The sequence below is a fragment of the Gymnoscopelus braueri genome, assembly GCF_963280865.1.
Source record: "Gymnoscopelus braueri genome assembly, chromosome: 1".
In the NCBI taxonomy this organism is placed as follows: domain Eukaryota; kingdom Metazoa; phylum Chordata; class Actinopteri; order Myctophiformes; family Myctophidae; genus Gymnoscopelus; species Gymnoscopelus braueri.
In genome coordinates, this window is record NC_137603.1 from 19,577,656 (window position 1) to 19,593,499 (window position 15,844).

At 42.8% G+C, this 15,844-nt stretch overlaps 1 protein-coding gene across 1 annotated transcript in view; it reads left to right on the top strand.

Moving 5' to 3' along the window:
- Positions 1-15,844, top strand: part of otog (otogelin) — a gene marked incomplete at both ends in the record, with an annotated part of 85,677 nt that overhangs the window by 16,846 nt on the left and 52,987 nt on the right. The window contains 7 exons of the mRNA XM_080431973.1: positions 94-203; positions 2,759-2,884; positions 3,847-3,955; positions 7,350-7,396; positions 8,742-8,887; positions 11,382-11,514; positions 12,376-12,553. Of these exons, the coding sequence (XP_080288099.1) occupies positions 94-203; positions 2,759-2,884; positions 3,847-3,955; positions 7,350-7,396; positions 8,742-8,887; positions 11,382-11,514; positions 12,376-12,553 (849 nt within the window). The remainder of the gene's footprint in view (positions 1-93; positions 204-2,758; positions 2,885-3,846; positions 3,956-7,349; positions 7,397-8,741; positions 8,888-11,381; positions 11,515-12,375; positions 12,554-15,844) is intronic.

Below are 15,844 nucleotides of genomic sequence, written 5' to 3' on the forward strand. Positions count from 1 at the left end.
CCATTGTAGTCTACCAGTGGCTCCAGGTATGTCTTAAACAGGCTCAACTAAATGAGTAGCCCTCTGTTTTTTTTTCTTTCCCCTCTGTTGAAGGTCGGGTCCCAACGGCGATGCGGTATGCCAGGTGTTCACTGAATATGCCCGGGCCTGCGCCCATGCTGATCACCCTCTACACGCCTGGAGGCAGCACATACCTCAGTGTGGTATGTTCTACTCTACTTCCTCCCAATCGTTTTTTATTGTCTCCGCCAGGCCGAAAGGCATGGCGAGAGAGTGCAGTATGTTTTACCCCCTGTCCGTCCGTGTGTCCGTGTGTCCGTGTGTCCGTGTGTCCGTGTGTCCTGTCCGTCCGCGAGCAGCTAATCTCCGGCACCGTTGGCCCGGACGCTGCGAAACTGTGCACACACTCCCTGGATGCCAATTCAGAACCTCTGCCCCAAAACTTTCACATGGGCCTGTTATAGCGCCACCAGGAGGCCGATTTGTGCAAAACCCATTTTTTAATATTACTCCTACAGATTTGATCCAAACGTCATGCAAATCTGTACACAGTATCTCTATAGTCATGTGATCAACACGGATCTGTCCGATTTCCCATATTCCATCCTCTTTGCCTAAGGTTGGCTCCCAAGGTTTGCAGGATTGGTCCGTTTTGAACAAAATGCCTCAAATTATGCACGCAGCTTGCGATTTCTGAGAAATTTCACACGCACATTCCCACTAGGCAGAGGAAGAAATGCCACCCTTTTCACATCGGCCTGTTATACCGCCACCAGCAGGTCTAATTAACTAAACACATTTTTGGAACAAAATGCCTCAAATCATGAATGCAGTGTGCAATTGCCGTGAAAGGCCTAAGAATAAATGGAACCCTTTTCACATTGGCCTATTATAGCGTCACCAGGAGGCCACAATAAGGTACCTGACCTGGCAGAGACCTGTGCTCCGAGGAGCACTTTTTCTAGTTTACCATTGCTTATCCAGGGTTACTATCTATTTTAACACTTATACAACTTCACACAATTCACTTTGATTTGATTTTAAATTACCTACAAAGAGATCGCTAAGTATTCAGTATTAATTTAACTCTTAGAGTATGTGGAGCGTTACAGGTCTATTTATTCGACTTAAATGAGTGTTGCACATGAAATATGCAGAGCAACATCAGTCAGGAAACTCTTTTCAATTGCTAGTGGCCGACCATTGGTCAGCCTCAACTCCACGCTTCTATTCTCAACCAATCATATACACTCTTCACTAATAGAGCACCCCATTTAAATGGGGAAGTTTGCATTGGTCATTTCATTTGCTTCTTTGCTGCATTGTCATGCTGCTGTCATGCTGCACTTCTAGAAATTGCTGCTCACCTTCCCAGTGGCGCTGGAAGTAATTTATTCCAAGGGGGGCTGGCTGGGCGGGGAACTCCGCACATGCGCGTTTTTCCCCCCACCTTATATATATATGTGCGTATTAGGGCTTTCACCAACTAGTCGACTAGTCGACTAGTCGACTAGTATAACCACTAGTCGACTCTGTTGGTACTAGTCGAATAGTTGAAAAAAAACTATTGTAATTTTTGTAATTTGTTTTAATGCCATAGTAATGGCCCATCTTACTATTATTATTATCCTCCTGACTTTATTTTTTATCAAAAGGGGGTCAACTCAAATGCCCAATAAAAGCCTATTATTGGGCAATGGGGATCCTTGGAGACGCTGCTGTGGTGCTGTACTGCTGTGCCAGAAGCGCTTCCCTTAAAACGCCATAAAAATAAGGGCAGGAGGATAATAATAATAGTAATATAGTAGTAGGATGGCATTAAAACAATGGCCCCCCCCTAAAAAAATAATAAAAAAATGCAACTAGTCGACTAGTCGACTACTACTTGGTCAAATGAGTCGACTAGTAAAAATCATTAGTTGTGAATGCCCTAGTGCGTATATATACTTTAAACTTTTTTTTTTTGGGCGGTGAAACCGCCCCTATAAGTGAGGTTTGGATATTTGTACAACAAATCCTGCGCTGTGATTGGCCAAAAATGTACCCCGCCTAACCCTGCACCGTGATTGGCCAATCACAGTCTATTCAGGACTGTGATTGGCCAGTGTCACATGACACATGTGCATAGTCCTATATAAGAAACCATAACTTTAAAAAAAACATAAATTTGTTTTTTTTAAGTTATGGTTTCTTCCATCATAAAGAGTGTTTCAATAAATGTATTTATTTTTTGTACATGATTGGTTGACTCCATTCAGTATTGTGATTAGCTAGCAAGACACCGCCCACTTCACACAGGGTGTGATTTTTTTAATTTACAAAAAATAAAAAAAGATAATTAAAAAAAAGTTTTGTTTTGCTTCCCACCACCAGGGGGGCTGCAGCCCCTATAGCCCCCCCTTCCTGCGCCACTGCACCTTCCACCACCCTAGCTACCACCTGTTGTTTTAGACCTACTTTTATCTACTATGGGGGATTCGGAAAGGCCCCTATTTTTGTGGAGGTAGTAGATGTAGTGTGCTCCCTCAGACTACCTAAAAGCAGATACATTCATTACTAAATAAAATAAATGTATCGATAATTTTATATTCGTTCAAAATATTTCAATTCAATTTGTGAGTTGTCCTGACTGAAAGTGATTACTTTTTACTAAGGTTTTATCATGTTATTTAAAATACTAAAGTGCCTGTTATATACTAACAGATATTGAAATGTTAGATTTTTTTATGTGTCCTTCTGTCTTTCTTGTTGTGATCAGCAAAGCAGTGTCCTCCAGAGTTTCACTACAGAGAATGCATCAGCTGCTGCCCTGCCACCTGCAGCAGGGAGCGCCTGTGCATCGACAGCAAACTGCTGTGTTTGGATGGATGTTACTGCCCTGAGGGTGAGTTGTCTAATGAATCTACTGCCCTGAGGATGATCGAGTTGTCTTTTTCGATATCCTACATGTTTCGTAGGTTCTACCCTGTTTTTGTTTCGCCGATTGTAAGCATCTGTTGTTTCTAACTATCTATCCATCTGGTTGTACACAATAGCAATAGCTTGACATTTCCGAACACAGACATAAGGTTTATGGAGTACTTTACTAGCTCCTCATGGTAACTCGGCTCCGCTGTTTCAGGACCACTCTGCTGTTAGGAACTCAGAGAGAGTGTGCAGGTTTCACACAGACTGAAACTAAACTAAAAATGAAATGATATGGGTAAATCTAATTTAAAAAATAACAGATATACAAGCTGCCACGCTATGAGCTTGTAGATCTGCTATTTTAGAAAAATCTTGAAAATGTGTGCAAATCTTTGAATATATATATTTTTAAAGCTAATTTGTAACTCAAATCTTTGCTTCTGGGCATCCCTGGAACAAAATATTTTGAGATGGGGGTCCGTGGCCAAATACATATAATTTTGGGTGGTCCTTGACATGAAAAAGTTTGAGAACCACAGATATTATAGCAACATATGTTTTTTTTGTTTTGTTTTACTGTCAGACATTTGTAGAATCCCCAGAAGCAAATATTTGAGTTACAAAATGATCGCTTAAAAAAATATATATATATATATATATAAAAGATTTGCACACATTTTCACGATTTTTCAAAAATAGCAGATCTACAAGCTCATAGCGCAGCACTCGGTGCCGCGCTATGTATATCTGCTATTTTTGAATAGCCAAAGACGCGTTCCCGGTCTTAATGGGTTAACATTGTGTATGTGCCCAACTCCACCCGCTCACATGCTCACAGGTGTATTGCTCCGCTGTGTTCCACAGTGTGTCCCTGTTCCTAAAGTTCTCTGAGTAAACCTTTGTGCTGTCCTTTATCCTGTCTTTTTTTTCCTCCCTCAGGGCTGATCTATGAGGAGGGGAGCTGCGTGGTTCCCTCAGACTGTCCGTGTGAGTACCATGGCATGCTCTACCCCACCGGACAGTCCATACAGGAAGAGTGCAACAACTGGTGAGTGTTGTTGTTTCATCATGTGTCCCTGTACTTACTGTATGGGACGTTAGATGTCCCACGGTGCCGACTAGAAGAATCACCTCTGTGAGACTATAGAAGACAGAGAGAGAAAGACAAAGAGAGGAATTAAACACCAGCTCCACCACGTGCAGTGTACCCTGGGACAGTTTTAGACTCTCTGATGAATAGAAAGTCACCATTGAAGGCGTTTTTCCTCTCTTGTGTGTTTTCAAATTCAATTCAAAGGGTTAGTTCTAAAACTATTAACTATTATGTAACTATTATTATATAAACACGGGAAATGGTCGACAATGACATGTGTTTACGCTGGCCCTAAGGAGCTTTAGTTCAAGCAATCAACCTATTGAGCGTTTTCTACTGTATATTCTGTTGTCAGGCCACCATAGATCGGATGGAATATAATATGGAAAGCGGTAGAGAAAACTCACTGCTTATAAAACATCACATGGATGCAACTGGGACGTATCATCAGTGTTGTAGCCTGGGGTCAACGGGTGTTTCGGGTCTCGCAACATACACCCTCGCCCAGGTTACCCAGCCGGGGTTGATCAAGCCCCCGACTTACGTCCCAGTAGCTACCCACGGTCAGTCCTCTTAGGGCAAGACAGGGCCACTCAATCCGCTTCTCCGGAACTGAGAGGAGAGGCTCTGGCACGTGGAGGGACTAGGCTCTGTGGATGGCCTCCTGGCCTGGGCTCCTCCTTCGTATCACCAGGTCCAGGACCTGAGTGTTGCACCAGACTCCCCCCGTTCCAAACATTTCATTCTGGCGTGATGGTTTCTTGGGCCGTGGTGGTACTGCAGGCTCCACTCGCGGCTTGCTTGAATGGCCCTCCTTAGAGGCCTCACCGTGGATTTGTTGGGCTTCTTCCTCACAGAAGGCACAGGCTGGGGCGCCGCTAACCCATACTGCTCCCGGATGCCGTCTACATTCCGGCTGTCAACCTTCTCTCCAGTGGTCACCAAACTATTCCTGGTTGTCACATGGTCTATTCCTATGAGCCACCATAAGCACAACTTGAACAGAGGGAATAATCAAATTTACATTTACAATTAGACATTTAGCTTACAGTCCAGCACGTGTAATCGCACAACACCATTACGTTCAATGAATTCAAGCACACAACAAGCTTAAATTTGTCTAATTATCATTATGAAATGAAAGTTTAAATCTATCACTGCTCAGAACAGTTTCTGTGATCATAGTCAGCTACCACGAGTGGCATTATCAGGTAATTGTTAATACTTTTAATTAAATACAGAAGTGGTTATTCCCAGAAAAGGGTTTTTCTTTGTTTAGAAACATAATACAGTCAGTATCAATGTGACTTAGACGTGAGAAATATGGGTTGGTGACCCAAATATTACTGGTCCAATCCCCAAGTTTTGAAGATCCTGAATATGGACGGTGTCGGTGAATGAGAAACACTCTTCCATCCCTCAGTAACTTCCATCAAGTTGTCCTTTAGCAAGTCACTTAATCCTCAGCTCCTCAACTCCCGGTGGCCCCACTGTAGAAGACTGGGGTTGTCCTGGGCAGCTCCCAGTGGCCAACAGTAGAAGGCTGCAGTTGTACTGGGCAGCTCCAGATGGCCGACTGCAGAAAAAACGGCGGTTACAGTGGGCTGTATGAATGTAAATACTGAAAAACAGCATTTATGCTCTGTCCACTTTCCCTAGATCAGTGTCTCTCAACCTTTTTTGTGCTCTGGACCACTAGCATTTTGCGAACAAGGACCACCACACTGCATCTCCCCAACAATATGGATATTATCTAGTATATAAGAAGGCATGACACAAACATTTATATATATATTTTTTTTTAAATTTTTATCCCGCGATTTTTGTAACCCATTTTTTTCACCCGGTGCCAATTTCCTAAGTGATCCTGGGCACTACACCAGCCCTACACCAGTATTACACCTGTCACCCCACAGTAGGGAGGCCAGGGCCGAGCTCATGCTTCCTTCAGGCATTGTCACCTGACAGGGGGGAGTTTCCCTGGTAGGACGTAGCGCGTGGAAGGAACACGTTATTCCAACCAGTTCCCTTCCCCTCCATCAGGCGCCCCGGCTGTCATGGGGGAGGCGGTATAGTGACCAGGATTACTACATGTTTTTGTGAGGGTATTAACTACCCTAGGACATACTACCCCCAAACATTTATATTTTATAAATGTTTTTGTATTAATATTGAACATTAATGATCTTAAAGCCGGATTCATATTTAGTTTCTGGCTGGTGTCACGTGCCGAAAATAGCACAACAATCGCGCAACTTTTTTCTCCCCACACTACGTCTATTAGTTTCTTACATTTGATGGAGTAATGCAATATAACACATTTAACAAATACATTTTTTAAATATATTTTTTGGGGCCTTTTCTGACTTAATTGATAGGAAAGTAGGCTGAGAGAGAGATGGGGGGTGACACACAGCAAAGGTCGTCGGAACGGGAGTCGAACACGCGACACGCTGTCAAGCTGGATTACCTGCATATGTGGTATGCGCCTGGACCGCTAGGCCCGCGGGCGCCTAACATTTCTTTTTTTCATATAAGTCACTATATAAGGCTGAGCCGACGACAGAGTTCCAGAGATATTTCAGTTCAGTAAGACTAATACCCTAGGTGGGGTTGGTGAAAGGGCCTCTCTGTGTGGAGTTTGCATGTTCTCCCCATGTCTCCTAGGGTAGGTACCCTCACAAAAACAAACATGCAGTAATCCTGGTCTCTATACTGCCTCCCCCTGGTCAGCCGGGGCGCCTGATGGAGGGGAAAGGAACTGGTTGGAATAACGTGTTCCTTCCACGCGTCTAACCAGGGAACCTCCCCCCTGTCAGGTGATAAGAAGCGGCTTGCTAGCTCATGCATTGAAGGAGGCATGAGCTCGGCTCTAGACTCTCCCTAGGCTGGCAGAGGGAGTGTAGCACCCAGTATTACTTAGACAATTGGCACTGGGTGAAAAAATGGGTTCGCCCCAACACCCATGGACCACCTGTAATTATGCCATGTACCAGTACCAGTGTACATGGCACTGGTTGATAAACAGCGGCCTAAGTAATGAAAGGAAATGCAAATGGTAACTTCCCCATGTATAATAATTCAGACACTGTCACACACAAGTAGGCCTAAAACCCGGAGTTAACACCTGAAAGTGTCAAATTGGACCTATGATGGACCTATTTTACACTTTCAGAGTTAAATCAACACTGGATTTTTCTGTGCAGGGTCCATAATGCTCTTTTTAATCTCAGACCAGCTGGGTTATTATTCTGGTCTTCCATGGTCCTGTCAGTGATCCTGTGTGATTAGTGCAGGATTTCATATTCCCTGATCCACCTGTGGACGTCTCTGCTTTCTCTTCCTGCAGCACATGCGCGGGGGGACTCTGGAACTGCACCGAACACAGTTGTCCAGGTGCGTTCTCTTCCATCAACAGCGTGACATTGTACCATTCATTAAGAGTAATACCTTGTTTGGAGCTTTTGCGTGTACACAGTCAAATGCTCAGTGTTCATTTAACTCTGAGAATGAACCAAATGAAACCAAATTGACTTGCGGGTCTATTTGGTTACATTTGTACTCATTCTCAGAGTTACTGTACAAATGGATAAATGAACACTGAAGTTCTGTGTTCGTTCTATAGCCAAACATGCTATTGCTTAATAGTTTGTTTTCTAAATGCTTGCATACAGCCTTATCAATTTTTACTGGAACTTTGCAACACATTTTGGAATTAGGCAATATATTTGGACAACTAACTAAGTGTCATTGTCTATCATTCATGTCATAATTATCATCATAATCATAATGTATATGTGTTGAGAACTGGTGATAGAATGTCAGCAGCGTTAGTCTCTCTTGATGAAACTCCTCACTCAACAAGCGTCTGGTGATTGTTAGTGTTACCAGCGCCGCCACGGACCCCCCAGGGATCCTTGGGGGGGTTCCAGGGTGTCCCCAGATAAACGATAGATAGTTAGGAAGCAAATGAGAGTGTACAAATGGAACCAAATTTGGTTCCATATGTAAGTCCAAATACACTGCTTCGTTCCAACATGCTGTTGGGAAGTAGAGAAGTCACAAGGACCATGTAAATGAAAACTCTGAAGCCAAATCGGAGATGTAGTCCGTTATTGGCTTACTGACTGAGCATAAAGAAATTAGGATATACAGTAAGTGGCTGTGTCAACGGTTGAGCGGTTAAGACCTGCTCCTCCGGATCCACGCCGCCCTCAGTCGCTCTGGGACCAAATCCAGCTGCTGCTCTCTCCTTGTGCCTCCGTTTCCCACTCTCACCGTCTCATATTTCGAACTTCATTTTTGTCCAAATGAAAAACAGATACAATTTTGCCAAATACGCTGTAAAATTATACTGTGTTAATTTAAGTAGAAGCTAGACATTTTTAATGTTAAACAACAAGTTACAAAATGTGTTCCATTCCTACAGCATTTACACCACTGGTTCTCAATGTTGGGGTCCTTGAGGGGCTTCTAAGGGGTCCCTGGCTAAATGATTGATAGTTAGGAACCAATGTACCCTTACAGGTCTATAACTCAGTGTACATTTTTGTACACTGAGTGTTTACGGGTTTTACAGTGTAGCTTGGGGTCCAAGAAAGGGGTAACAAAATGGTATCAAATGGGGGTCCGTGGCCTAATACATATGAAATTGAGGGACCTTGAAATTAAAAAGGCTGAGAATCACTGGTTTACACTGTTGCCCTTTGATCACATTTGCATTGTTTTTGTCTTTTCACAGGAGAGTGCTCTGTAACAGGAGATATGTATTTCGATTCGTTTGACGGCCGGAGTTACTCCTTCCCAGCAACGTGTCAATATGTCCTGGCCAAGAGTCGCACCTCAGGGAGGTTCACGGTCACCATCCAGAATGCCCCATGTGGCCACGTGAGTCACAATGTTATTCAGTACAGAATGATACATTACAGGTCTATTCTTACAGTTAACCCTTTCAATCCGGGAACGCATCTACAAATGAACTGTTTTCTGAAAAACCATTGATGCTATATCAGTGGTTCTCAAAACTGAAATGTCAAGGACCCCCAAAATGATATGTATTTGGCCGCCGACCCCCATCTTAAAATATGTTCTTCCAGGGACCCCCAGAAGCAAAGATTTGAGTTACAAATGTTCACTTTAAAAATAAATATATTCAAAGATTTGCACACATTTTCACGATTTTTCAAAAATAGCAGATCCACAAGCTCATAGTGCCGCGCTGTGAGCTTGTATATCTGCTATTTTTGAATAGCCAAAGAAATCTAAAATGACAGAGATGCGTTCCTGGATTGACTGTGTAAAAGTTATCCCACATCAACAAAACATTTTAATTCATTATTGGTAAAAGAGAGTCACTTCAAAGAAGAAGCTACTGTTATTCTACAGTGAATTCTTTAAATTTAAGTAAGAGAATGGATAATATTTTTGCTATTTCGTTACTCACGATTTTGATGTGTAATGTATTTCGATGAATGAAGTGAAACTTTGTACCCAACAAGAGAGCAGTAATACACCTGCTGTAACACAAGTGGTACATAAGAACTTGGCAGGAAATTATAGATATTAAAGTGTTCAGAAATTCAACTGTGGCAAAGATGAAATACTAATTCAGCTGTACTGCACTGACTTGCCCAACATATCTGTAAATGTAAAAGTATTTACAATTAAATATAGTGACTGCAGTATAGTATACATACATGGCCGTATACATACAATATGGTATACTTTACTACACTATCAGATGATCTTCAGTTATTTATTATAACCCTAACTGACAAATCAATTTACTGTATACTTCAGTTGTATGACGCATGCCAAAAATAGCAGATCTGAAAACTTTAAACGTTTAGAAATTCTTCGCCAATAATGACATGCCCAAAATAGGGATTTTAGTTTTTGATGATAACATGTGTCAGAAATCTGTGTTCCATCTCAGCGACTGTGGGAAGTGAATCAAGAATCAAGAGGGTTTACTTGTCACTTCTCACACAAGCATTTTGCTGCTTGTATACCTGTATGGGTTATTATGACAAATGAACCCTCTTGATTCCTGAGATGAGTGATGATGGAATCCTCCTGGAAATGGCCCCGTCAAACTCTTGACAGACAGATAGAACATGAAAAGCCATGAAAAAAACAGAGCGTTGGTTTTCCCAGCGGCCTTTGAGCCGCTGACAAGCCAACTCAATGCATGAGCAGCGGGCCCCTGCCCTGTATACGATGTCACACGCATCATCAGAGCAGATGGGCCCTGCCTGCGCCATATCCGAACAGCCAAAACCGACAAGACTACCTTATCTTGCTCCTGGCTTTGTAGTTGTAGAGGTGAGGAGAGGATGGCGGGGGGGGGGGGGGGGGGGGTGTCGGGGGGGGGGGGTGGATGGTGTCTGTGTTGAGGAATCACTTTAGGAGTGATGGGAAGGGTAGGGGGTAGCATGGCGGAGTGTGTGGGTGCAGGAGGGGGTAGATGGACTGGAGAGTCTTGGCCCGCGGTGCCGTGGCGCTCATGAAAGAGACGATTCATTGGGCCAGATCGCTTACTGTCACTCCTCTCACTTCCCCCGACACACTAACTCGCTCTAACTTAACCCTTTAAGACCGGGAACGCATCTGTGTATTTTTTTTGATTTCTTTGGAAAAAAAATATGCCATACTATGAGCTTGTAGATCTGCTATTTTTTGTTTATTTTTTTTGTGAAAATGTGTGCAAATCTTTGAATATATATATTTTTTGTATTTTTATATAACTTAAATCTTTGCTTCTGGGGGGGTCCCTGGAACAAAATATTTTCAGATGGGGGTCCACTCCCAAATACATATCATATTGGGGGTCCTTGACATGAAAAAGTTTGAGCACCACTGATATATACTCTAGCAACATACGTTTTTTCAAAAAACTGTCAAAAAGCAAAGATTTGAGTTACAAATGTTCGCCTTAAAAAATATATCTTCAAAGATTTGCACAAACTTTCACGATTTTTCAAAAATAGCAGATCTACAAGCTCATAGCGCGGCACTCGGTGCCACGCTATGAGCTTGTAGATCTGCTATTTTTGTAGCCAAATAGCCAAATATATCTAAAATGACACACAGATGCGTTCCTGGTATTAATGGGTTAAGAGACCCAGGCTCTGCAGTGAGACACCCCATCATCATCATGCCCCCATACTTCGCCCATTTCACCCAACTGACCGACCAACCGACCATCCCACAGAGACTTTAAGGTAGAGGTATTTCAGTCCAATCCAGTGAAGAATTCGGGGTAACACACTTTGAAGAAGAAGGTCCCCCTCCCCCAGCATCATCATTTCAACCTTACTCATCATCAGGTTGTTTCGCATTCGTCGCCCCTTAGGAAAAACCATCTCTTCTCGATTTTCAGAACCTAGACGGTGCCTGCATCCAATCGGTTACCCTGGTCATCGATGAGGACCCAAGGACGGAGATCACACTGAGCCACCTGGGAGAGGTCTTCATGTCTGGACAATACCGCATCTCACTGCCCTACTCTGACGGTAAACGCTCTATATCCACTGTCACGCTCTCTTCATTGTCCACGTGTTGTTTTGGTGCTACAAAGGGCTCGCCCTCGGACAAGGACAAGGGGCTAATATGCTCCAAGGGACATTGTTAGGTCAACACAATGTGACTTGTGGTAACACAATGTTTTCGGAACAACATCCAGCATAGCCTGTGAACCTAACCCTTGGAATGTTCGCATAATATGCTGGACTTTGTTCAGAAACACTGTATTATCACTGTGTTATCGGTTGCATTGTGTTGCACACAACGAGGTCCCTCGGAGCATAGCCCCTTTGCTTGTCAGTGGTTTCATCACTGTGCTGTTCTCATGCTTTTGTAGGTTTGTTTGGAAACCCTGTGAATCTTGTCGCCCCAAAGGATCTGGCATGATTAAGAGAATGATTCTACAAACCTTGTTATTTGACACTTGTTTTGAATGTCTATTAAGATTGTAGCCAAATAGTAAAAAGAAAAAAAAGCCGGTCAAACTCTGTTATAGCCAGTAGCATTAGTAAAAATAGGTCATTGTAATCAATTAGCAGGTCACAGGTGATTATCATTAAATGACAACTGCAAATGGCAAAACCTGTCATGAGAATTATGAATAGAACCCCTGAACTTGTGTTTAAGCAGAGTTTACCCCATGCTCATGTTTAAACCAAAATTCCTCACCAGGAATCACACTTTTTGCTTCCTTTTAAACAACATGAGCTGATATTTGCACTGGAAGCTGTATTGTGTTGTCATTGTGTCAGACAGGGATTGATTATGTATTTTTTTGCGTCTTGTCAGATTTTACCAATATCGTAGCGAAAAGGCAAATCTCTCCTCTCCTCTCCTCTCCTCTCCTCCAGAGGTGTTCCACATCCAGGAGCTGTCGTCCATGTTCCTCCACGTGAAGACGTCCCTGGGCCTGGAGCTGCAGTACAGCTGGAGCCAGTTCCGTCTGTACCTGCAGGTGGACGGTCAGTGGAAGGACGACACGGTGGGCCTCTGTGGCACCTTCAACGGCAACATCCAGGACGACTTCCTGTAAGTGCATACCCCCGTGTGGTCGGGATGACCCCTGACCTCTACTCCCCTTTATCTCGTTGGTTCTCAAAGTGGGGTCCGGGGACCCCCAGGGGTCCTTGAGGGGGTTCCAGGGGGTCCCCAGCAAAATGTGTGAATATAGCATCACAATAATTTTAACCTTTTATCAAAAATAGCAGATCTACAAGCTCATAGCACGGCACCGAGTGCCGCGCTATGAGCTTGTAGATCTGCTATTTTTGAAAAATCTTGAAGATTCGTGCAAATCTTTGAATATATTTATTTTAAAGCGAACATTTTAGCACAAATCTTTGCTTCTGGGAGTCCCTGGCACAGCATATTTTCAGGTGGGGGTCCGCGGCCACATACTGTACATATCAATTTGGGAACAAGTTTGAGAGCCACTGCTTTATCTCCACTGGCTTTACCAACGTCTCTGAGCTGAGCGACGGTGACGGAGTGAGAGGAGGACAAACAGGGAATGACGTTAACGATAAAGGGAAAGAGTAAATGACAGAGTTTGATGAAACGAGAGAGAGAGAGCGAACAAGAGAGAGACAAGGGCGGGGGGACAGAAAGAGAGAGAGAGAGGATACTCTTGTTTCAGAGCCAGAGAAGGAGGCTGTAGAGAAGTGCTCTCTGCCTCTCTCTCCTCTGTAATGCACACTGGCCCGGGCGGCTCAGCATCAAACAGCTGCCCTCCCTAATCACCTCTTTTAGAGGGGACAGCTGAGCGCCCAACTGAGATGGCCGCGCCTGGACGTGCCACCTCCACAAGGAATTTACTGTTAGCTCGAATAGGAGAGCCACTGTAGCGCCCCAGTAATGGCTGCCATAAAGGGCGGATGTTTGCTCACAGCCGTAAGTGGATATACATCAAAGTTGTCCGCTAAAGTGCCAGACGTAGAGCCCCGCATCATGCTTTTTGAATCGGGGGATGGGGAGGTGGAAATTGCAATCACGCAGTAGAAAGTGATTGATTAAAACACCCCCTTTTTGTTGGTTATTGTATAACAGCTACATGCAGGGTTGCCAGATCTGCTTATAATAATTTCCCTGCAAGATTTTATTTGAGAATAGCCGATCTACAAGCTTACGCGTTGTAAGCTTGTAGATCTGCTATTTTCAAATAGCTGATGTATATGTTAAAGAGCTCATGTGGCCCATAGTCGCTTCTTTTGGGCTGGTTTTCCTAGACCTGGTTGCTTGTTTCTCTCACAGAATCTGGCAACACTGGCTACGTGGCAATTTCATTTAGTACTTCAATATTAAGGTGTTCACTGTGTTCTCCAATTTAAAAAATGTACGTTCAATTCAACATTTCAGAGTGAATGATGATCATTGAGATATTATTGGCTACAAGACACCTGAGTGGCAGGTGAACATCCTCAAATGAACAGTGCAGATGAATTGAAAGCTTTACAAAATATATATGACAGTTCAATCCGATTATGATTCTTTAGTAAACAATTCAAAGCATCATGAAACCTCTAATCACTGTTATTCAGTTCAATGCAATGCAATTATTCTGATCAGATGAATCCATTTCAATACATACACATTTTTAAAACACAAATTCACAAATGTAAGTGGAACAAATTTACTCATAGTGAGAAATAGTAGTAAGCTTCATGTTCCCAGCACATTTATGGTCCATATTTTACGACATTATTTTGACATTAATTTGGTTGTTTAAAAAAATGGGGGAAAGAATTATCAAAAACGAAATAAAAATGAAGAAGGAAAATAAAACGAAATTTGAATTTAGTACTGTATACGACTAATTAATGGTCCTTGGGAGAACATTTAATTGCAGGATTCGGAGGACCCTGCATGCTGAGGTATTAAGGATTTAAACAAATCTGGGATGTAGCTAGGAGCCAGGCATAGGCTCCTAGCATAGGGTCCCTAGCTCCTAGCAAAAATAATAGGCTTACTATTAGAGAAATAATAAGATTGGAAATTTATGAGGAAATTCCTTTTAATTGATTTTTAAAAAGTAAGAAAGAATTGTAGAATTAGCCAAACAAGAAAGACAAATCTGGAGATGATAATGATAAAAGCAAATCAACCAAGAAGTAAGGCAAGGCAAGGCAAGGCAAGGCAAGACAGTGTAAGGATTTAAGAACTGGAGTGATATGCTCCACTTGCTTGGTATTAGTAAGGAGTTGAGCTACAGCATTCTGTATCAACTGCAGTCACCTGATGGATTTTTTTTAGGGAGACCTGTAAAGACACTGTTACAGTTGTCAATTCATTTCTACTGAAGATGAATGCATGGACAAGTTTTTGTAGATCCAGCTGAGACATAAGTCCTTTAACCGTGTTATATTTTTGAGGTGATAGTAGGCTGACTTTGTGATTGTGTTAAGGTGGCTGTTTAAATCTAGATCTGAGTCCATGACTACGCCAAGGTTTTTGACTTGGCTAGAGGTTTTTAACATTACCGATTGGAGTTGGGCGCTGACTTTCGTGGCTCCAAAAACTATTACTTCAGCTTTGCCTTTGTTTAATTGAAGAAAATGTTGGCACATCCAATTGTTGATTTGTTCAATGCATTTACTCAGTGTTTGTATTGGACCACCATAGTCGGAAAGTAGGAAAGATTTGTTTGGTCCTTAATGGTTGGAGAAGGTTTACAATCCATGGGAACACAAACTCCACTCCGTCATGTCATGAGCACACCTGCGCCATCCTAGCCACGAAAAAAATCTCATTCTCCCCGTGGTCTGGTGACAGGATATCAGATTACATCACAGATAGAAAGCAATTGGACCCTACCTGCTTGACCCCCTCACTTTGAGCACAGGTGCATCACAGGCCTGTGTGCCTCCCCCCACTCTCCGCTCAATCAATCAATTGGAAGTTGGTCAGCCAAGGTAAAGATAACCCAGATATATGGCACATGCAGGGATAATACAAGCTTTACTGGGCTCCTGGACCATTTTGAAGAATCAATGTAAAGCTTAAACCACCATTTCCTATGGAACTGCAAGTACAAATTATATTGTTTGACATTGAATGCAATAGTCTGGACAGATCGTGTGATTCCACTACAATATTGTGTGATCATATTTTGTTTTGATTTGGTAACCGCAACCACACCTGTCTACTGTACCAGGCCACTGAGAATGTCCATTAACTAGCTGTTATCACATTTTAATTTATTGTTTCTTTGAATATGGAGAGGAATCAACCGGTATACCAAGTCAGATTCCTTGTATTTCTGAGTGTAGCCTAATTGGCCAATATGGTTGAATGGTTTTGAATAGTGTTGTAATGGAGCTCTGT